General features: G+C 35.9%; 3 protein-coding genes across 22 annotated transcripts; 2 read left to right on the plus strand and 1 right to left on the minus strand.

The window, feature by feature from the left end:
• The first annotated feature begins 117 nt into the window (after positions 1-117).
• Positions 118-12,900, plus strand: LOC110807221 (uncharacterized). 15 transcript variants are annotated; one of them, XR_015814084.1, is made up of 9 exons: positions 118-1,170; positions 2,869-3,165; positions 3,696-3,821; positions 4,094-4,174; positions 6,305-6,381; positions 7,078-7,134; positions 7,223-7,294; positions 7,404-7,528; positions 10,647-10,662. XR_015814084.1 is itself a non-coding variant. In XM_088209766.1 (6 exons), exons 1-5 carry the CDS (start codon positions 285-287, stop codon positions 10,811-10,813), a joined length of 1,557 nt encoding a protein of 518 aa, XP_088065892.1. In that variant the 5' UTR covers positions 118-284; the 3' UTR covers positions 10,814-10,837; positions 12,762-12,900. The 15 variants fall into 15 exon arrangements, 5 of the variants coding, with proteins under 5 accessions (XP_088065892.1, XP_021887970.1, XP_021887971.1 ...); XR_015814076.1 differs by having other exon boundaries at positions 10,642-10,657; XR_015814059.1 differs by lacking the exon at positions 10,647-10,662 and having other exon boundaries at positions 7,404-10,091.
• On the plus strand, positions 12,452-17,044 carry LOC110807224 (mental retardation GTPase activating protein). Of its 6 annotated transcripts, XR_015814224.1 has the most exons (7): positions 12,452-12,585; positions 12,715-12,964; positions 13,066-13,110; positions 13,294-13,590; positions 13,684-13,865; positions 15,613-16,032; positions 16,654-17,044. XR_015814224.1 is itself a non-coding variant. In XM_088210349.1 (5 exons), exons 1-5 carry the CDS (start codon positions 12,724-12,726, stop codon positions 15,826-15,828), a joined length of 981 nt encoding a protein of 326 aa, XP_088066475.1. In that variant the 5' UTR covers positions 12,700-12,723; the 3' UTR covers positions 15,829-16,036. The 6 variants fall into 6 exon arrangements, 4 of the variants coding, with proteins under 4 accessions (XP_088066475.1, XP_021887978.1, XP_021887979.1 ...); XR_015814202.1 differs by lacking the exon at positions 12,452-12,585 and having other exon boundaries at positions 12,700-12,964; XM_088210349.1 differs by lacking the exons at positions 12,452-12,585; positions 16,654-17,044 and having other exon boundaries at positions 12,700-12,964; positions 15,613-16,036.
• Positions 16,534-21,508, minus strand: APE1 (acclimation of photosynthesis to environment). The gene is made up of 9 exons (XM_088210443.1): positions 21,103-21,508; positions 19,775-19,821; positions 19,595-19,697; positions 18,878-18,964; positions 17,904-17,987; positions 17,628-17,681; positions 17,349-17,429; positions 16,854-16,899; positions 16,534-16,768 (listed from the first exon to the last, which is right to left on the minus strand). The coding sequence occupies exons 1-9, from the start codon at positions 21,370-21,372 to the stop codon at positions 16,695-16,697; spliced, it is 846 nt and encodes a 281-aa protein (XP_088066569.1). The 5' UTR covers positions 21,373-21,508; the 3' UTR covers positions 16,534-16,694.
• Between the last annotated feature and the right edge of the window lie 188 nt (positions 21,509-21,696).

Consider the following 21,696-nt stretch of genomic DNA (forward strand, 5'->3'; position numbering starts at 1 on the left):
TTATTTTTTTTAATAAAAAAGTTTAAAATAATTAAATAATAAAATTATTATAAAAAAATGATCTTAATTTAATTTGTTCTTCTTGTCCATATTATAATAATAATAATAATAATTATTATTATTATCCCTCCTCGGATCTCCGATCTGGTTCATAACGTCTTCCCCACGGATCACAAAATCCAGTCTGCACCTTTGTTTCCTCCTCCTAAAATCCAGAGTCTCAACCCATCAAATGCAACCACAACAACAACAACAACAACAACAACAAATCACAGGTGTCTCTAATGGTAGTTGTCCAGGCATCAAAGCTCAACCTTACAAATCCTGCCTTTTCTCTTCCTTCTTCCTCCTCTCCACAAATCTCTTCCCTTCTCTTTGAACCCACCTCTCTTTCTTTGGCTCTTATGCACTCTGACTCTTCTCTCTCTCTCTATCCTTCTTCCTCGCCTCTTTATATTTCTTCCCTCCCTCCCCCTCAAACCCTAATCCCTCCTCCCTCATCTTCTTCCACTTTCCTCCTCCTTCGCCCTCAAAATCCTAACCCTAATCTGAATCCCACTAATGGGTCGTCCCCGCGTGTTCTTTTTATCGTGGGCGGTCCGCACAGCGGTGGCTCCCGGGTTCTGCTCCGGTTTTATGCTCTGTGGAGGGATAACAAGGGCTTTACCAGAGCTCGAGTTGTTGGCAATCATAGAGGGATTGAATTTGATCAGAAACTTGGCGTTTTCTTGAATGTTAATCATGGGATTTCCATCAAGATTGCTGGGTCGATCAATTTTTTCACTTTGTATTCTGTTTCGAGCTCCAAGATTTGGGTTTTCGGGGTCAAATTGTTGGACGAGGGTGATACCGATGGTGGAGTTGTAACGGTGAAGTTGATCAAGTGTGCTGTGATCGAGTGTTCTAGGCCGGTTTGGTCTATTAGCGTCTCGTGTGGTTTTTTGATTTTCGGGGAAGAGAATGGAGTTAGGGTGTGGAGTTTGAGGAATTTGGTGAAAGGGAAGGTGAGGAAAATGAAGAGTCATATTAGTTTGAATGGAAAATTGGAGGGTAAAGGAATGCGTTTGCCAAATGGGGTGACGATGGATAGTGTTCATGGACGTGGGTCGAATTCAGAGATCGGTTCCAATGGTCATTTGGACAGTAAGACTGGGAAGCAGGGTGTATCTGGTAAGTTTGTTTAGTTCTATGCTTCCTTCGAGATTTGGTATTGTGCTGGATATGAAACTTAAAAAATTTTGTTGCTAGGTTAAGTATAAATTTTAATCATCATTTGTTAAGCAATTTATGATTAAGTGAATGAAAATTCGTAAACAAAGAGACCCTGGCATCGCAATGCTTTATGCTGTGGTGTTGTAGCTTTGTGATGGACCTACTTAAATGAAGTCTAGTTAGAGGTACATTGTGCTATTTTAGCAGAACTCCTCCAGCTTTAGCTTATTATATCAGTATGAGGGTGTTCCTACATAATGATAGCTAAAGTCCCTTGAATTTGTGCCGCTCTTTCCATCAAGAAGTATACATTAATTCAAATTTGGGAAAATTCACCAATATTCCTGGACACTCGTTAGAAACATTTTCTAGTAATGCATTAACTCTCAGCATGATTAACTTGTGGCCTAAATTTATTTCAAGAATAATCATTCTAATGATTAGCACTTCATCGTTTAGCCTTTTTCATGTCCAAATAAAACTAATCACTAAATTGCACTTGCTAAAAGAGGATCTTTCCATTCAATGTCCTTCGCCCAAAAAAATTTCATTGTGATCCATTAGGATTGTTATGAATTATTTCTATAATTAATCCTGAGAGCTTAAGTTCCATGATTGACACCTAGCATCATGTCATGAATATCTAGTTAGTATGATTTGAGAATTATTGAATCTTTCTATAGTTATCATCCAATAAAATATATCGCATAGTGACCAAATCAAAGAGGTTTTTACCACTTTCTCTTCTCTATATACTCTTAGACTGATCATCTTGCTATGCCAAAGCAAGTTTAGGGATGAACCTAGTGGAAATTTAGGTCTCTGTCCTCTTGGAAGATTCTTCTTTTCTCTTTGGTGTAAGAGGGAAAAGGTGTGTAGGAGAAGGAATAAAAAGAGAGAAGATCTCGTCCGACAAGCGGGACAAAGTGCAACCCCTAAGCAATTGGAGGTTCTCACTCGTCTCTTGGGGGTGCATAACATCTTCAAAATTTTCCCCTTCCATTAGCATAACTAAATTTGAATAGGATGAGTTAGTGCCTAGAAAAGTAAGTCCCCTTCACCTTGGTTGAATTTGGCTTCATTATGCCCTGAATCAGCCAAAAAACTTATTGATTTGATTCATCCCATTTCATGTAGGCGAGCGGGACATTGTGAATCACTTGCGCTACGGTTTGTCGCTTAGACCTGGAATTTGGTTTTCACGTGAAGTCCCATGTTATTCAACCATATATACTCTTGATGGAGTTTCCAATTAGCTTAACTAAATTATAAACTAATTTCCAATTCTTGTTCAAGCTTCGCTAGGAGATTTTTTTTATTAATATTTTATGAACCAATATAACAAACTTTGACATTATGGTAAGTGATAGATACTTCACCTGGCTAGGGGATTTTTGGATTAATATTTATCAACCAATATAATGTACTTTGATATTATGGCGAGTGATAGATACTTTATTGGTCATCCACCTTGCTTTATGTATTTTAATATATTTCATCAAATCCTCATAGGGTTCTTGTGTTTCCAAATTTGATTATCTGATTTAATATTATACTTGGATTTTCTTCTGGGGTTTTTCTTCAAGCATTGAGATATCTGAAAACAGTTTGACGTGCCACTGGCTTTTGCAGCTGATTGTGCATCTTAACTTGCAGTAAAGTGGAGGTCAGCTAAATACAGACAAGAATCTAGTGAAGGTGGTTCATGTTTTGTGGCATTTAAAGAGGAGATTGTTAACTTGAAATCTAAGACTTGGCCACTTATGTCACTGAAGGCAATTTCCACCCAAGCACTGTCTCCAAAACAGTTCTTGATCCTGGACTCTGCTGGAGATTTACACATCTTGCATGTGGCTAATGCTGTTTCAGGATCAAGCATGACTTGTAGCATGAGGCAGCTTCCTCACATTATGGAGGTGCAAAAGCTTGTGGTTCTTCCTGAAATTTCCTTAAGTAAGGATTTTTAACGTTTTCTTTTCCTGCCTATTTTCCTTTTACCCATCTACTATATGCTTCAAGGCCTCAGTGAAATCTTATAAGTGGCTGGAAAAGAATACGTAGTTTTTTTAAGTTCGCTCTCAATCTCCTCTGCTCATTGGGGATAGATTGGTGTTCTAAGGGATGGATTGAGTTACTGTCTTGTTTTTAGATTTTAGATCTTCTTGGTCCTTTTCTGTTTTTTTGGCTTTATAGGTGCATATCCTATCTTCTTATGTATCTTTTCTTTCTTGCTTCTAAAACTAATTTCTTTTTCGTGCAAACAAGAGGATGGGTTTACAGGAGACTAGCCTGTTTGGTAGGCTTGGTATTACTAGGAGGAACATTGGAACTGAAGAATACCTGACTTTTTAAAGTTCTTAGTAGAAGAAAAAAAGTAAAAATATTTGGCTGAGCATTTAGGCATTCTTGCTTATCTGATCAATAAAGAGCAGGATGAGGTAAAAATATTATTGTGATTAGAGGATGATGCTTCTGTTTTGCAGGAGCACAAACTTTTTGGGTAATGGATGCATTCTATTCCTTGCATATGGTTGCTCTACGTGAGGGTGATGCTATTGTTAATGAAAATGGTGGAAATGAGAGGGAAGAGAAGCCAATGCAAATATCAGGTTTCTATCATACTATATTCAGCTGGTTTACAGTTATGATTTGTCATTTTCTAATCTCATTTGGTTTAGATTGAAACATCTGCCCATTGATTTAAGTTATCAGTTTGAAATTCATATTTACAAACACTTCTCTGCTGATGTTTCTCTCATGGATGATACGAATATTTGGACCGTTCCTCTTTGTTTTCAGAAATATGAGCGTCTGCTCTGTAGTTCTTTTTTTGTTATTCAACTTGAGTATTAATAACATGAATTTTCTGTTTCTTTGCTAGTTGTTCAAGCAATTTTTGCCGCTGAGAAGATTCAAGATGCTGTACCTATTGCTGGAAATGGTATTTTGATTCTGGGTCAAGGTATATTGGTTTTCCGTAACTGTTAAATACAAGTCAATGGTGCCCCTAAGATTTCAATGATAGTGGTTTTCTTGTCACGGACATTTTCCCATTTCCTTCAAGGAAAAAGACTGGAAGGGAGAGTTCTTGTTGATGCTTTAACCACAACTATAGAGGGTATTCAGGATTGTTGAAATACATGTGCTCAAAGAACTTCTTGATTCTTGAGCAAGTTGCTGTCCTAGATAAGATGGATGGATTTAGTCTAACGATGTTTTTGAGGATCAGCTAGATACACTATCTTCTTTGAGGAGTGATTTGAGGTGGTCATTGTTAAAGAAGATAGTTGGAGGCAAAAGTCTAGAATCAAAGGGTTAAGGAGGTTGATGCTAATTTGATTCTTTTTTATAAAGTTGTGAATGGTAGAAAAGGAGTTATCAAGTCAACTTGAATTAGACAATGAGGAAATTGAGAGAGATTTTGTTTCTATGAGGGAGATTACTAGTATTTATACAGGAAAAAAATTCTTGGGATGCAAGTGGGTGTTCACAATCAAATACAAAAAAAATTGCGCAATGAAGAGGTATAAAGTAAGACTTATGGAAAAGAGCTATACATACTTATTAGATAGACTGCCAATAAATATTTACAGCAGTAACCAAGATGAACACAATGCGAATTTCGTTGTCTTTAGCTACCCACTTTGATTGACAACTTCGATAATTCAATATGAAAAACATTTTCTTGCTCAGAGACTTAGAAGAATAAATTTATATGGATATACCACCAAGTTTTTCAGATAAGCAAGATCAAATAAAGTGTGTAAACTGGGAAAGGCACTCTGTGGACTCAAGCAATTGCAAGAGCATGGTTTAGCAAACTTGCAAGGGTGATGATAAGTTTGGGATGTAAGCAGACTCAAGTAGATCACACTCTATTCGTCAAACACTCAGAGGTAAGGGGAGTTACAGTTATTTTAGTATATGTTAATGATATTACTATAGCAGGAGATAATTAAGAAAGAAAAATTGATGCTAAAGCAAATGCCTAGTAATAGAGGTCGAAATTGAGGAATTAGGTTTGAAATACTTTTTTAAAATTGAAGTCATCCACTCAAAATCCAGGATCTTCGCATTCATTACCTGTTAAGACATAGTGACAAGCTAGCATTTAAATCGATTAGTACTACTATTGTTCTCAATCATAAATTGAGAATGACAAAAAGATAGACAGTAGATAAGGAGATGTATTAGAGATTCGTTGGGGTACTAATATATCTATCCCACATAAGGCTAGATATTGCTTGTGAAGTAAGTGTTAGAAGTTAGTTCATGCATAATCTTAAAGAAATGCACTTCAGACAGCCTATAGAGTGTTGCATTACTTAAAAGGTCACTTGGAAAAGGGTTCTTGTTAAGAAAGAGCGACAGATTGCTTTTAGAAGTTTATACGGATGTAGATTATGTAAGATCAGTGGTGGATATAAGATCTGCCACATATGATTGTACTTTTATTGGAGATAACCTGGTTACCTGGAGAAGTAAGAAACAAATTTAATTTGAAGATCAAATGCAAAATCAAAGTTTCGAATAATGGATCAAGAATATGCGAATTGTTATGGTTAAAAAAAATTATAGAAGATGTGAGAATCGAATGGGAGAACCCTCTGCGCTTATACTATGACAATAAATTGGTTATAAGCATTGCATATAATCTAGTATAACATAACTGAACCAAATATATTGAGCTTGACGGACACTTTATTGAAGAGAAACTCGACAGCGGGATAATATGTATTACAAACATGCCTACAAGTTCACGACTAGCAGATGTGTTGACCAAAGACATGATGAATCCAATATTTGAGACTTTTATTGGTTAGTTGGATATGGAAAATATCTATTTCTCATCTTGAGAGAGAATGCTAAAAAAATTGTATTATTTGTTAGATAGGTTAAAAGGCATTAGGGTAAGATACATCATGTGCAATTAATTAATTATTTTCTTTCTATTCTAAAAAACCTGATATTCAATAAGACATACGTTCAACCATTTTGAATACTTCTCAATCTGATGTAGAATTTGAATGTTGGACTTATGATGTTTTCACACCTGTAAGTACTTCCTTACTTATCTTATCCACATTTTTAGCTGTAAGAATGAGAGTTCTACAAATTTTTGTTGGAAGCTCGCGGGTCCAAGACTGATGACTTGTTGCAAGCTCTTAGGTCCAGTCGTACTCTCTTCTCATATGTGTTTTATGTATTTATAGGAATACTGAATCCCATTGTCACTTTCTCCTGCATTGTGGTTTCTCTCCATTGAATGTTTTATAATTTGTGACTGAAAAGGAGTTGGGTTTAAGAAGGAAGTTAGTATCTTTTGGAAATGTTCTCATTTTGTTGGGTTATGGGTAATATGATCAAGAGCATAATGTGCTTCAAGGATCACTAATTCCCTTATATTCTTTGGGACAAATTGACTTTCTTAACTTCTTTGTAGTTTAAGGCGCTTGGCTATTTCAGAGATGTCTCCTTGATTTTGTCATAACATGATTGGGTTGTTAGTTCTATATTGATTCTTTTTCTGTTTTCTTTTCCCATTTTATTCTTCTTGTAGGCTTTTGAGGATCTCTTATTGTATTCCCTTGCACTTTTTTTCTGTATATCAATATCTTTGTTTTTTCAGCATCAAAAGATATGCTTAAGGTAGTTATGTGATTGGATGAAGATTCTTATGTAAAAAATAACTATATATGACATATTTGAAAAAAATATAGTTTTCTGATTGAATGAAGATGCTTATGTTACCTAATGGGGCACTGAACCAAAGTACTTAAAACTGTTTGCAAGTCCAAAAAAAAAAAAAAAACCTCAAACATCCTATCAGTCACGTGCTTATCATATTTTTTCCCTGTTGAACAGGAAGCTTATACGTGTATGCAATTTCCTGAAATTGTTTGGCAATCACAATTTTTCAGAGTGAGAAATCTTTACGTGGTTCTTCCATTCAAATCTATTGCATTCCCATGTCTGATTTCTAGTTTGACCAAATTTTAATATTTTGTAGGACATCTATTCCTTGCCAGGTTAGATGTTATATAACCTTTTGAATGAGTTCCTGGTTCAATGTTTTTGCACAGTAAGTCTTAATGAGTCGAAAGGATTTTATTTTATGAACTAATTAGTTATTTAGTATTTTTCTGATACTGACGTTTTATTTGATGCTTGTATTGTGCTGTCAATTTCAGATGATGGTCATGCGTTAGTCCCTGATTTGCTAACATTTTGTTCATCTTAATGCTGCCAAAGTCATGAGCTTCTGTTCTTTCCATCTTACAGTGCACTAGATTCTGGGAACATTGAGCCATTGAAGGTTCGTGTGTGCGTGTGCGTGTGCGTGTGCGTGTGTTATGTGTGTGTTAAAAGAAGGTTTGTATGGTTGGAATTAATTTATTGTTGACATCAGAGCAGCTTTAATGTTTGACCTTTTGCAATATGTTAGCATCCTATCACCAGCAATAATCATAATTTTCATATTTAATTCACAATTTAACTGTTATGGTTCCGATTTATGGATCTTATCATAGGATTTTGTTATTAGTATGGGCTCTTCAAAGATAACCGAATAATCTCGAGTAAGAAAGTACTTAACAATTTTCCTAGATTTCTTATTGTTTAAAAATCTGTCAAAGAAAGACAGTATCTACTTGTACAGGAGAAAGGATAGTTGTCTAGAAGTTTTTTTCAGGATTAACTACTCCCTTGTCCTTATCTAGACTTATTCCCTCTAATACACATGCCCATGCTTAACACTTCATTTTACATACAACACATATTGACCTATTCTCTCGAATACACTTGTTCACCCACTGAACAAATCATTTGCTTTTTCTAATAAACCATAGTATTGCCCATAACATTGATGAACTTTACTCCGATGTTAAATGGGAATGGATTTCTATTTCTATTTGACTCGGTAGGAATCACGAATTCACTTGGCCATAACTGAAAATCAAATTAGAATATAATTTTTGGTCTAATATGGATAAGTTACAAATATAATTCAAACGTCCTCTTATTTTTTAGGCAATGACATTATTATACTTTTTTATTGAAAATTGTAAAAGCTAGATCAGGTTCTTAACCCTTATGGTTACTCCAACTAAGTGAATTTAGTTGTCATGAAATATTCCAACATTAAAATTGATAATGTGCAGATCCCTTTTGGGCTCTTTTCTTTATTTTCTCTCCTTTCTCACACCTTATTACCAACCCAACACCGTCCTCATCTTTCTTTTCCTTGGCTAAATTGCCACTAGTCACCAAATGCACCAGAAAGCATGGTGTAGCTGCACTCTTCATCAAAATCAAACAGCTCGCTAGCTACCTCCTCTGACACCAAAAGCCACCAGAAATTCCCTCACCCCTTTCCTAGTCGCACCCATCCATCATCTTTCACCTCTGTTTCACATTCTGGGTTTTATGTTTGAAGAAAAAACAGGGAGAATGGCAAGAGCATGAGGGTAATCACTTGAAGGAGTTGAACTGTGAGTGAAGGAATAGAGAAAGAGCATGAGGGAAATCACTTATAGAATTGAACTGTGAGTGAAGGAATAGAGAAAAAGCAGCTGAGAGCTGGGGATTTTCCTATATTTTTGTGTATGGGTTTGCGGGACAGAGCATGGAGCATGGAGATAGGACAGGAGAGTCACTGGTAGCTTAACAGTAACGAAGAGGGAGAATCGACAAAGAAGAGAGATTTTTTATGTTTATGGTGAGTGTGAGAGAGCCAAAGTGAGTTGGAAAATTCACTGACCAAGTTGTCTATATCAGGCAGTGCTGGGCTACTTACTATGGGGACTAGTTTGGGAGCAAAAGGTAGAAAGTTGATGTGGACCCTTCTCTCATCTTTGAGAATAATAGTCAGAGAATTACTGATTAAGATTTGGCTCAAGTTGCTTTTGTATAGGGGCGGTACCCCCGATTGTTTGGTACCATGTTAATAGAATTTCACACTTTTTATTTCAGAAAAAAGATTTGGCTCAAGTTTTCTGCATTTTATTTGAGATTTTACATCTTTTCAAGCCCCTGCAAGTCTCATAGTGGAGCATTCTTTTCTTTACAAAGTTGTCTTTGGTTTCACTTTTTCATCAGTATCTACTTTCTCAAAGAGATTTCAGTGCTGAACTTTCTACATCAGAGAGAGAGGCTATCAAAATGTTGGCTATTTGGTTCTGAGATGAAATTTCAGCTAAATTGCTTTCTGGTGTTTCTCAGTTTGTTGTGTAGCTAATCCATTGTGGTGTGTTATCCAGAAAATTTTTCTCCCGTTCTTCCCGTCCCTTCTACATTCCTATGTCTTCTTCAGATAGTGAAATGCTTGTCAACCAGATTTTCTGTTAAAATCTTTTTGTTTCTTTGGCTGTTTTGTGCATATCTGCCCCTGAATCTGATATTACTTGCTTTCAAGTCTTCAGTTCTTGTCTGAGCTTCTTCGGCAGGTGGATCTATTTGTCAACCAGATTTGTCAAAGTGCTGTCCGGTTCATCTGGTCTCTTCTATATCTGTCTGCAAAATCCATTCGTGGGGTTTTAGAGGTGCTGCTTAATCAAGCTTGGAATTAGTTGATTGTTTTCAGTGATTGGAAGGAGGTGATTGGTAGAGTTTGGAGAAATGAGGGGAATTTGTCATTCAATAATTTGATTTGATTGTCATGTGGTCAATCTAAGGTGTTCGCAGTCTGCTGCTAAACAAGGACGCTTACATAACTGCGTAAACATGAGGATATTTGTTTTAGTTACGATCAAGAGGGTATTTTTGCAATTTATCCTTTAATTTTGTCTCAGTTTTGTTATATTTCTAGTTTCATTTTATGGAATAGGACATTGAACAAAGTTAGCCTTAATGCAACGATCAAAGATATTATATCGCAAGAACGTTCCTATGGCAAAAAGGATTATACATAGGTGTATCTTTCATCAGTTTACCCCTCAGGTAATGGCTGAAACATCAAAATGGCTGTTGACAATTTAAATGCTTATTTCTATTCTCTGAGCTGGAAAGCTGAAACAGTATAAGCATATGGCTGGCGTGGCCTTGGATTCATCTAGTTCTTAGTCTTATCTTGGAAAGTAGATTAGCTTACTTTCAAACACTGTGCAGTAATTACCATAAGCGACCCTATGTTACCCTACACTCACCATATTTCCATTTTTGAAGGATAGCCTAAGAGTTGCTACATGCAGGGTTGTGTAAGTTACCTTAGCGATATCAGTCAATTAGCAATTGTTTCTTGAGTCATTTTCTTCATGCCATCAATGTGTCGTTTAAAGGTAGTAATCTTGGAAAAGGTGGAAAAACTGGAATTCTTTTAGCCTTCTTTAAAGCATGGAAATGAGTTATTGTATGCCAAACATTTGAATCTATTCCTTCTCCTTTTAACTGTTTCAACACTAATATGTAGTTCATATATTATATGTTTTTTAGTATAGATAATCATGACCGATCACGCGCGTCACAGAGTCAACAACTCAATACTGCCTCTGCCGCCTATCATACCTTCCCCGAGCTGCAAGGTGAATGTGCTGCAGATGTCTGGATTTGCTGTTCTGTCCACTCTCTGAAGCGGGGCGCCAAATCTGCAGCTTACTTGTGTTGACAGGGAGTTAACCAAAGATGATAGGTAAGAGAGCTTGAGCCTTCATAAGATAGCTATTGGTTTGCATGAAACTCACGCCGCAACTTATGCATCATGTTTTTTACACTATTCTTGTTTTTTTTTCTTCATTAAACACTACTCTAGTATTTTTTTTTCTTTTTTTTGTTAAACACTATTCTAGTAATTGATTATCCTAAAGGAGGGGTTTAGTTGTGAAACTTATGTAGCAGACAGACCATCTGCGTGTGGGATTTGATGGTGTTGGTGGAAACAATAAGCGAGACCTGAAATTATATCTATCATTTATCTGTCTCATGTTTAGCTTAAGAGATGTTTGTCAGCAGCAGACATTTTTCCGGAAATTAATTGTTGGAACTTGTACATGCCGTTGCGTTAAATGTGAAGGTTGTGATATTAGTTTTATTATCATCGATGTACAAATATTACATAATGTATGAATTCTTGTTTAAAGAAAAAAACTTGGTAGGATTGTGTCCGAAATTTGAGAAGTTTTCTTGGCAGAGAGAAAGATGGCTCCGCATGGGAAAATGAAGTAAAATTTCTCTAATGGTTTCCACAACTAGTAGGTAGGTGTCCCATAAACAATTTGGACGGAAGGTAATGGCTGAAGGCTTTCAGAAATTTTCATGAATCTTTTGTGCTGCTCTCTGTTTTCCACTAGAAGAAATGGAGATGATTTGATTTGATTTGATATAAGAAGGTCATTGTCTCTACTGCTGCTCCTGACAATGATCCTTCGATATAGTTCTTTCCAGCGAACATTGTATCAGATCAAGATATCTGACGTCTCAAAATAAAATATATAGTATTTTCTATATATATATATACACACACACACATATGGGTAAAAATAGTAGTGTGATTCTTCTACTATTTACATTTTTTGTTTTTTTCTCTTCTCTTCTCTTAATTACAAAGTAGAAAGGTTGGGAGTGACTGTGATATGTGGCATGTCCATGGAGGCCAAGAACACCTCTCGGAAATGGCTGATTGCCGCATGTGGCAGGAGGAGGATTCCATCATAAAATTATATACGTATGTGGGTGTGGAGGAAAGGGCTTTTAGGGTTTAAATGAAAGCTTGCATGGGACCTGACAACCTAGTTGGCCACCCTGTAAATTTTGAAACCTACGTTGCATGCGCATGAGACAAATCATTTTGTTTGAGATGATGACATGCACATGCTTTGCTGGCAAACATATATACATACATTGCTTTCACTCCTCCAAAACATCCCCATGTCTGAAAACAACCTCACATTCCCCATCTCTCTTCTCCATTTCAAGTATATCCTCATCAAAACACTATACTTCTCAGTTTCCCACGTGTCTCAGTCGTAAGTACTTCATCTTCATGCATGCCCCCATCCCCATCTCCATCTCCAATATCCATGCATGCATGCATATCCATTCTCCTATCTTCAATTCATCCATGCATATACCTCCCACTTCAACTTATCTTTTCACTATTCAATAATTTGACCAAGTACGATGCTTGAAATACATGGTAAGACAACAACACACATAATATCTATATATATATATATATATACACACACTACCATTTTTATATAAATAACAATCTTAAATTCCAATTTTTTTAAAAAAAAATTAAAAAGAAAAAGACCATCTCCACGTGGGGGCAGGAAATGATATTGAAAATTTACAAACACGTTAAAAATAATTTCAAAGCAAAAAGATTTTGAGAAGCATAAAAAAGCAGTAAAACTTTCTGGTTTTCTTTATGAAAAAGAGTATATAATATATATATATATATATATATTTGAATTGAGAATTAATCCTGCACATGTGTATATATATATATGTATGTAATATACGTACATGTATATAAATATATATATATAGGCGAGAATTAATATTCAATAATTCATGGCGTCTACCGTTGCCATGGAACAACTTCATCACAGTAGTTCTCGACGAAGAGACGAAGGAGCAGAGACGTTCAATCTGAGAGAATGGGCGTTCAAGGCTCGAATGATCGGCGGCGAGAATGCAAATTCAAGAAGGTTTTCTGCTTCAAATATCAGAAGTTTCAGAGAAGACGCCAGGTCTTTCAGATCAAGTATAACCATCTCTAGCACTGCTTCCTCTCCTGGTTATCCCTTAAAAGGTATCCCCACTCTCATCCGCCATTCTTGTCTTTTCTTCCAAAACTTGGTTTTCGGAGGTTTCACTACAGCTCCTCTAAAACTCTTCAAATCTTGCTCGCAGACGAGATCGACCCTTCAACCTACTCTTTCACCACTGCATTAAAAGGCAAGTACACACGATTTTCAACAGTTTAAGCTTCAAAGTTAACCCTACTGTTTACTGAATTGCGATTCCTCTTTGGGTTGAAATCAATTAACAACTTGAGCTTAAATTTGTGAGAAGGAGCGATTTGAGCTCGTTGTAATATGAATTAGTAGTTATGGCGGGTGGTGGTTTATTGGTGCGCAGCATTGCAGGCAAGGACGATTTACAATAGCTGGGAGTGCTTATCGCCAGACGGATTTGCTTTGAATTCCAAGTGGAACGAAGCAGAGAAGTACATCTGTAACCCTCTGTCAGGGGAGGTTCCAATGGAGTGTTTGTCTGCCAAAACGCTGAGTGGGAGGTCGTTTCGCAACTTAACCAGTAGAATTACCATGTCTGCTCCTCTTGTTTACCCCTCCGGCCATTCGCGGCAAATCCAAACGAAGCCGCTTTCCATTCTCCGTGATATTCCTGGTTTTGATGAAGAATTCCCTGTTACAGGTCTCTATTTCAACTTCAATTTTCATGAACTTATGGAGATATTATGCATGATTGTACTTGTGGTTGACTGTGTTCAAAAAAAAAAATGAACAGAGAAGAAAATGGAGGGGACGACGAGAGATGTAGGGACTCAAAGCACACCCCCTGAAATTAGTTCTGGCAGTCCAAGCCCGGCTTCTACCCCTCCAATCATAGAGAGGTCACCAAAGAGATCCGAAGAAGAAGCCAGTGATTCCCCCAACTATAACGCCAAGTTGACAGCAGAGGAATTAGAGGTATGTTCCTGAGGAACTTGTTAATTATTTGTTTATCAATTAATTAGTCAATTAAGCACAGATTTAAAATGTTTGATTGAGACCCAGTTGCAAAGTTCTATATTTAGGAAAATTACACGAATGACCTCTTAAATATCTAGTTTTAGACGGACAAAAAAATTAATGAAATGTACCATAAATGGAGATAGACTAGGTTTGATGGGTTTATAGTTATCTTCTAGTACTACTCAAATACATATATATATATATATAAGATGCTAGTAAAAAGAATCTGGAATGGATTCCACATCTGTTCTTGAATTGGTATAGGTTGTGTGATGTGTGGTGATTGTGTATCTCAAGATGAGATTGTGAGGATTTTGGGAGGATGATGTAAATGATTTATGGTGCAGGTGGGGGACTAATTACAGGTCCATCACAATTGGTCCCTTCAGCTAGCTTTCAATAAAATTGGTGGTCCATATACTCTCTTTTCTTTGTTGTATGCCCTTCCAAGGTGGGGGACTGACTGGTTTAACTCTGTTGGCTAATGGGTGCATGTGCTCTTCTCTCCTTCACATTCACATGCTCCAAAGCCACCCTAAAACAACTTTCTCCTTACTCATTCCTTATTTTAAACCACAGATACTTGTTTCCTTGAATGTCTTTGGTTTTGGGAATCCATATAATCCTGACAAGCAATATCGAGTGCTGTCATGCACTCCTTTAGAGACTTTTTATTTATTTGATTTACTGATTTTGCACCTTACGAGCAGCAGGTGCCAAACAAATTAGAGTGTTTATTATAATACGAGAAGTAAAATACATTTTCATACATATGTTGGAAGTATCACATTACATTATAAGCATAAAGACATGAATCTATATAATTGTTCCTCGTACTTGGTATGAGTAAAAAAGTAATCTCATAGGAAACAGATTTTATTAAGGTAAATAATCAAAATTTATTATTTTAATCGTACTTGAGATTTTCTAAGATATTAAACTGGTTGGAAATTTCTAAGTTTGTTTAAAAAAATAAACTGAAGATTTCATATGTTTAATCTCTCAAAAACCCTATTTTCAAAAGATGAGGAAAGAACATGTGTGATGCATGTGTCCAAGTGCAAAAAAAACACTTTTAGAGAGAGATGAAAGCAATCCCAAAAATGGAAGTTGCTTATGAAGCTTTTCGGTTTTCGATCTTTATGTTGAGTGATGTTGCATGCTCGTGTTCCTTTTCTTTTTGTTTTATGTGGAAATGCAGGAGATGCTTTGACTATTTGAATGCATATGTTGGCTTCTTTAAGTAAACTTGTTTCTCGTGTCAGGATTCTCAGTGAAAGTGCCATAACGCTGCTTTTGTTTCCCTTGTTCCCCCCATCTTTATTCTTCTTCTATCTGGAAAATGTTCGTGTCTTTCAGGGTGACCGCTACAGTTAGATTGCACTTGCCCCTATATATACCCTCACCACACAGGCTACTTTAGGTGTATCTGATATGACCCAGCCTAAAAATTTGAGGGACAGTAGTTTTAAGGGAAATCAATTTGGCTGGACCCGAGCATCTTTTCTGTTCTTTAAATTCATTCAAAATTTATATCATCTCCCAGAGAAAGAAAATCGTTGCCATGATTTAGTTTAGCAAAACACGTGACATTGACGAAACTGGTCATCAACACAGAGAAAGAGAGAGAGACAAGAGTAGATTGAAGCAATCAGGTAAATGGGATGCTGATATACGTATTGGAATGACACGGGTTGTGCAGGTTAAAATGGAAGAAAAAGAGAAAGAAACAGAAAGAAAAGGGGAGATAGACAATTATAAAGAGGAGGAAGATGGTGGTGGTGGCAGGGGCAGGTGGAGCGTGCAAGGTGGGTGCTTGTCGTGGATGAAGAAAAGGCAAAGAGAGAAACACAAACCAAGAAAGAAGAAGAAGACCATTAATTTGTTTCTTCTTCTTCCTCATCTGAGAGGATGCTAGTTTTTATGTATCAGGCCAAGACAATGGTAAAAGAAATTCAAAATGAATATGCTTTTCAAACTGAGGGTAATAATATTTAAAGAGATTCTCTTTTTATCTTTTTCCTTTCTTGTTTACGGAGATGGTGATGGGGCTGTGTGGGGAACCAAATCGAAGGAGAAGATGCCGTGGTTTAAATTCAATTCAATTCAATCGTGCGTTCTGGTGAGTTCGTAGGAGTAATTTGTGATCTGCTGCGTTTTCTTCTCTGCTTTTATCAAAGTCTGCCTGACAGCTTTTCTGTCTCCCTTGCCTTTTTAGTTGGTATCTCTTTTTTTTTTTTTTTTTTTTTTTCTAAACTAAATTATCAAAGAAATATTTAAATAAATTCATAATTTTTTTTATAAAAAATGAGAAAAATATCAGCACTCACTTTAATCAAATTTTTAATTTTTTTATCGGAAAAAATTATAATAATTTATTTTACATTTAAAAAAAAAAAAAAAAAAACTCTCAAAAAAGAAACAGTTCGTCTACTGTAGACACGAGCTTTTTTACTTTTAAAAATTTTTTAATTCCTTTAAAATTTTAAAATGATCCAGCTATTTTATTTTTTAATCAAATTTGAATTTTTAAAATACATACCGGTTTTTGCATGTAGTCTGCATATAGTTACAGAGTTCAAAAAAAAAAAAAAAAATTCTCAAGAGTAATAAAATGGCTCAATTCTATGGCAATTTCGTTTTTCCATTACCATCTGCGTTACTTCCTATTTCTCCAATGTTCTATACTGATTCAGAAGTGTATAATCCGTGATGAATCTGAACATGTACAAAATTTCCACAGGACAAGATCAGAAACATGACCAGATGGAATCTTCATGAACTTCATGAACTTGACCCTTCGGAGCTTGCGTTGGAAATGAGTCGAACTTCGTACACATGATCGTTCTCTCCCTTCCCTGAATCCAAAAGTTCAGAATGACTCAAAAATCTCTTAAGATTTTACATCTCTTAACAGAGGCATTAGATGTGGTTAAGACTAACCAACTTGTGCGGTGATCCCTGGCCCAAAAAATGAAGCAAATTTTTCCTGCAGACCATTATCGAAACTTATCATTAGTGTTCTGTTATTCTTTTGTTTTATAAGTTATGTCAAAAAGTCAATTGTCTTTTATAATTTTAACCTAAATATCTGTATTATACATTATTAAATTATTATTTTTGTATTCTCTTTATCATTTTGTTAACTTTTCAATTTAACGGTATTTTTTAGGAAATAATCACTATATATATAGAGTTTTAAAAAAAAAAAAACTCTCACTAAACAAGACATTATTTTCACTTCTCTTTAACGAATTTATAAACTTCTAGACCGATAAGCCTTACCTACTTATAAGCTAAAAATAGATAACCTAAAACAGTTCGCCTTAATCCTCAGCAAACTCAAATGAGTAAAAACAACTTTGTGTAAGAAGCTCAACCATAAATCAATTAGCTAGAGGGAAAATTTTGAATATGATTATCAAGCTATTACTTCACCTGTCTTTTCTCAAAGTCTGACAGTTGCAAAGCCTTAGCCTCAAACGCAAGCACTAGACAGTATTTACCATCATCCGTGATCTGTACAAGGTATCAAAGTAAGGTGGAAGCAAAAGAGAAACGGACATCAAATGTAAATAAATAAGAAATATACTGAACCTTGACGTAGAGATGTAAATTATGGTGAAGATTCTGGTTCTAATGATGCAAATTGCTTTATTTCAAGCAAGAATAGACTTCTTTTTTCCTCCCAACTAAATCCAAAGTAAAGAACCATACCTCCTCACGGATCATTTGTAGAATAGGTGCACTTCTCCGTGGGATTCCTCCACCCTAAAATGAAGAGCCAGTATTAGATATGGAGGAGAACTTGAAGCATCTTGAGTCCAATTAAATGTTACCAAATATGAGAACTTGGAGGCTACATGGGAAGGATTCAAACAGGAGAAGATTTGGAATCAAAAGAAGTTTCCATCTCAAAATGAGAATCTCCACTTTCAATCTCATATCTACGAACATTTTCCAACTCCATGTTCATATATGCTGAAGACTTACCAGGCCATACTGGAAAATTCGTTTAAGTGCCTCATCCAAATGCTGCTCGTCCCCATAACGGTATCTTGTAACATCACTCCTAACCTAATCAAACCATACAAGTCATTACACATAATCAATTATTCAAGATAAACAAAAGAGTAGGGTGGGTTATGATATGGGGTTTAACACATTCAACTGTTAGTCCCTAATCATCATTGTCAAATATGAATGGCATGAAATTCAGGAAGGCTTAGTTGAGCTACATAACTTGTTCAGGCATGGCAATAATTATCATGAATAGTTATGTTAAAATGGTACATTTATAACACTATAAATCCATAAAGTGCCTTATATTTAAAATATCAGAAATATGCTAACATATACATCCATTGTAATTGGATTCACTTAAACCTCCGAGTCTGTTATGCACCTTAATCCCAGACCAAAAATAGGAAAGCAGCATCGGACAAATAAAAATCTTTTCTGATATTTAAAGATACAACCTCACTGTATATACTTCTTGAAAGCTAGAAAATAAATAACTCAAATTAAGAATCATGAAAGCCGTGAGTGTTGAAAGCACGAAAAGAAGGAACAGTGAATCAATTCCAGAATGATTTGAACAAAAGGTGCATCACTTGTTTTCTACATCTTCCTTTATTTGAAACTTGGAAATTATGTCACTGACACTCTCAAGTTATCTGCAATTCCCACCGAGTAGAGACCATGATTCATTTGATGATAATTAAGTTATTGACTCAGTAAACACTATCCCGGTTTACAGAAGGCCAGAAAGATGCATAATTAAGTTTGATGCATGCGTAAGAAGACTAAATCCTGCTCATGAAGTGAAACAGTTGTAGAGATACTTATAGATGCCTAACCAGTTAGATGTATTACTTGAGGAAGAGGTGAGTTCATGCTCAGGCCTGATTCGTAATGGTCAAGATTCTATATGTAAGTGGCATATGAGAGCCAAACCGAAGAAATACCTGCTTAAGGACCGGAGTGGCACATGTCTCCCTTAATGTTTGGGCCTCTAAATAAGTCAAGCAAGGTACTGGCTTGAGTTCCGCATACTGTAAGACAATTGAAAGGATATGCTTGATTACAAGGAAAGCAACGTGTCTCCACTGGCATTACTCTCAACTAAAGCAAAAATTGATGTGAAATGTTGATCTATTACATGCATATCACTGTCATGTAATTTAGATAGAAAACCCAGAAATATACAAAATGTTACCACAGAAAATATCAAAGATCAAGTTCTAAAAAGAGGTTGATTAGCATACTCCTATAATCAGATTTTCTAGTGAGTCTGTATAAAGTTAAATTTATATTCAAATTTTTGTGTTCCTAACACAATACCATGAGTTCCGATGAGATTGCTATAATAATATGGAAATCTTGTTCAGAATTCCAAATCTGTATGCAGATACACACAAGTCAAACTCCATAGCCTAGGCTAAAAGTTATTTCTTGGATCAAAATCTGAGACATATGATCAATCAACTGAATATAAGCGGCGATTAAAGGAGCCAAAGCAATAAAAATTTAAGAAATTAGCAGTTAGAACTAGATATACTATCCTGTACTCAATAATTTACTTGATGGGCCTTAATTTTGACAAATTGCACAAACAACTACCATATGAAGTCACTTTTTCAATTAGTAATTCATTCCAACTAAACGTGAAAAAACATATATACCTTGAGAGCCATTCCGATTATTGCAAGAGGGAAACCATAGGTTAGCATCAACGCTGACCATTCAGATCCAGGAAGGATATTAAAATATGCCCCAAAACCATACCTGTATGTCAAACACATCCAGCACGAAATTTCAATGTAGTTTAAAATGGGAGGTCTAGTTAAAGGTCAAGAACTCACGAGAGAAGTGAAACGCCAACACCTAGTCCAATGACACCAAATGAAACCTACAAAGCAATAAACAAACAAGCATTATTCATCGGAACAAACAAAAGGTCTCTAGTTAATCCATATGTATGAAAGCCTCAACATAAATGTAAGAGAAACAGTTTTTGCTAAGTGATTGGAAAAAGCAAATCCTGAACTAATTAGACTCTTTAGCATCATTATTTTAAGAAATGAACCAATAAAATGGAATTTAGAAGTTGTCGTGGGCTAGCATCAGTGGAGTATATCCAAACAATTACGAAAATATGGAGTGCACATCTTTTTTACAACCTTCCTTTAGCAGTTATTGATTGAGATATCATAGTAGAGAAAGACACCTTATATGTAAACCTTGCAAGGCAGGTTCCTGAGGCCAAAGAATAGCAAGAGCAACAGGCAACAATTGCAGCAAAGAGAAACAAAGGCATCAATGACTCAACAGGAATCCTACAAATCAACGGAGTTACATTTATATTTGTGCTTCCCACAAAATAACAACAAAATCATTCTGCTTTTTGGGCGCTCCTCATATGACTCACTTTTTCAACCTATCATAAATATAGCGACTTATTCCCTACAAGTGTGCATCCTTGAAAGGATAAGTATTGACTTTCAAATTAAATTAATTACTAAAATAACAGGTCGCTATAATAAATATGACAAATTGGGGTCGAGTTACATCCGATGACCATTTGGAGAATGAAAATCACAACTATGAACACATACGTCCGGAATCATGATTGCCTAGTAGCCACTAAACATGAAATATCAAATGTGGGCATCTGGTAATAAACTAATAATGTAAAATTTCCTAATTCATGTGCAATGCTGTTGAGCAATGTTCTTTCGATTTCGTACTTCCTGGAATCAATAGATACTATATTAAGTAAGTCCAAAAGGAAAGCAAAAAGAAAATCAAAACAAAAAACTAAGGCTATATTTGGAACAATCGAACTATTTCCGTACAATACAGCTGAAAATGAGATAAAATTTTAACCCCAGTAGAACTTCAAGTAGAATCGCAGTTAAGCAAAACTAGAATAATACACCACAAATTCTTTTTAGTTTTGATGGAGATATTGTTCCAATTCTACTTCAAGATCAATTTTAATCCTCTTATAATAGGATTTCCATCCTGAATTATTAGAGTACTATAATAGGATTTCCATCAATGAATTCCATGAAGAAAAAAAAAAAAGGAAGCCGCTTATATTCCAAACATACATAAGCACCGTGACCATATTATCAACAGAGAATAATTCTAAAATCGACAAATAGAAGACAAAAACCAAAAACGATACCTTAGCGATAGAGAATCCATCGTCAGGAACGACAGTTTTATCGACAGAGACTGAGGGGGAAGGCTGGGTTGAATCTGCAGCCCTAGTGATGAACACAAAACTCAAACGGTTTCGTTTCGGATTGGATTGTGCGAGGTTAAGATGACACGTTCGCGGCGGCGAATTGATGGAGAGGAACCAACGGTGACGATTGCATACCCCGAGTTGCTGGCGAGTAGTGTGAAAAATGGCAGTACTCGGTGCTGCCGATACTATTGCTCTGGTTTGCATTTTGTATAACCTTCACCTTTATCGTTCTGCAACTCCTAACTCGAGCGCGCGCGAACCAGTTCCCGTAAATATGATATCTCGCTGGAGGGAAACGAGAGGCTGCAGTTTGACGATGAAATGACTCGACGCCAAATTCCAACCGCCAAAAACTTGGATGACGTGTCTTTCTTTTACTAATTTTTTAAAAACAAGATTTTTTTTTTTCTAAATAAAATAAATATGAAAGCTCGGTTCTTATTTGGGTCGGATCGGGTTTGCCCGATCTGTAAAAACAGATGGTCCGAGTTGTCTTAGACCGGCCCGGCCCAGTTTGATTATTTTTGG

This window comes from Carica papaya, chromosome 1 (assembly GCF_054855325.1).
Source record: "Carica papaya isolate Zhongbai chromosome 1, ASM5485532v1, whole genome shotgun sequence".
Classification (NCBI taxonomy): Eukaryota; Viridiplantae; Streptophyta; class Magnoliopsida; order Brassicales; family Caricaceae; genus Carica; species Carica papaya.